The 741-nt window shown below is 58.4% G+C and overlaps 1 protein-coding gene across 1 annotated transcript in view; it reads left to right on the plus strand.

Annotated features, from left to right (window-relative positions):
* Positions 1–494: 494 nt before the first annotated feature.
* Positions 495–741, plus strand: part of LOC104538640 (fatty acid desaturase 1-like) — a gene marked incomplete at its 3' end in the record, with an annotated part of 10,396 nt that continues 10,149 nt past the window's right edge. Inside the window, exon 1 of the mRNA XM_010181904.1 lies at positions 495–719. Within this exon, the coding sequence (XP_010180206.1) occupies positions 495–719 (225 nt within the window). The remainder of the gene's footprint in view (positions 720–741) is intronic.

The following is a 741-nucleotide window of genomic DNA, read 5'->3' on the forward strand; positions in this document are numbered from 1 at the left end:
CACTTTAAGCTGCAGAGTGATATTATTTTTCCAGGTAACAACAGGTTAATCAGAGATGTATTTTAAGCTAAGTTTCCACTGACTGTCAGAGCCCGGTAAGCCTGTCTTGGGAACAGAATGAGCTAGCTAACAAGAAAAAAAACAAACCAAAACACAAAACAATTAAGCAAGTGGTCAAATGCTCCTTATCTGTAGTTACTGTTACTTGGATTGCACTGCGGCTGCAGTGAAGGAGCGGTTTTGGGGTTGGGGGGTTAAACCCAGAGCAGACGGAGAACCCGGGAGTAGGAGATGGTGGTGCGATGCTCAGCTCAGCCCAGCATAATCTCTGCCAGCATCTCTCCCCTTCCCGACTCCTCTCCGCCGAGCTCCCAGGGATGGGGAAAGGAGGAGGGCGGAGGCCCGGAGCCGCGGGCTGAGCCGGGGCGTGTCGCACCCTTATATGCCATGGAGAAAGCGGGGTGCTGGGGCTGGAGAAGCGGGAGGGAAGGAGGATGGTCCCGCCGAGGGTTGCCGGGGAGGTGCATGAAGAGCGGAATGGGGACCGGGTGTTGCGGCGCTTCACCTGGGAGGAGATCGGGCAGCGGAACGGCCGGGGCTCGGCGCCGCAGGAGCGGTGGCTGGTGATCGAGAGGAAGGTGTACGACATCAGTCATTTCTATAGGAGGCACCCGGGGGGATCCCGGCTCATCTGCAGCCACGCCGGGCAGGACGCCACGGTGAGCGGCGGGGGCGATGCTG

Source organism: Mesitornis unicolor, unplaced genomic scaffold (genome assembly GCF_000695765.1).
Source record: "Mesitornis unicolor isolate BGI_N332 unplaced genomic scaffold, ASM69576v1 scaffold20323, whole genome shotgun sequence".
Classification (NCBI taxonomy): Eukaryota; Metazoa; Chordata; class Aves; order Mesitornithiformes; family Mesitornithidae; genus Mesitornis; species Mesitornis unicolor.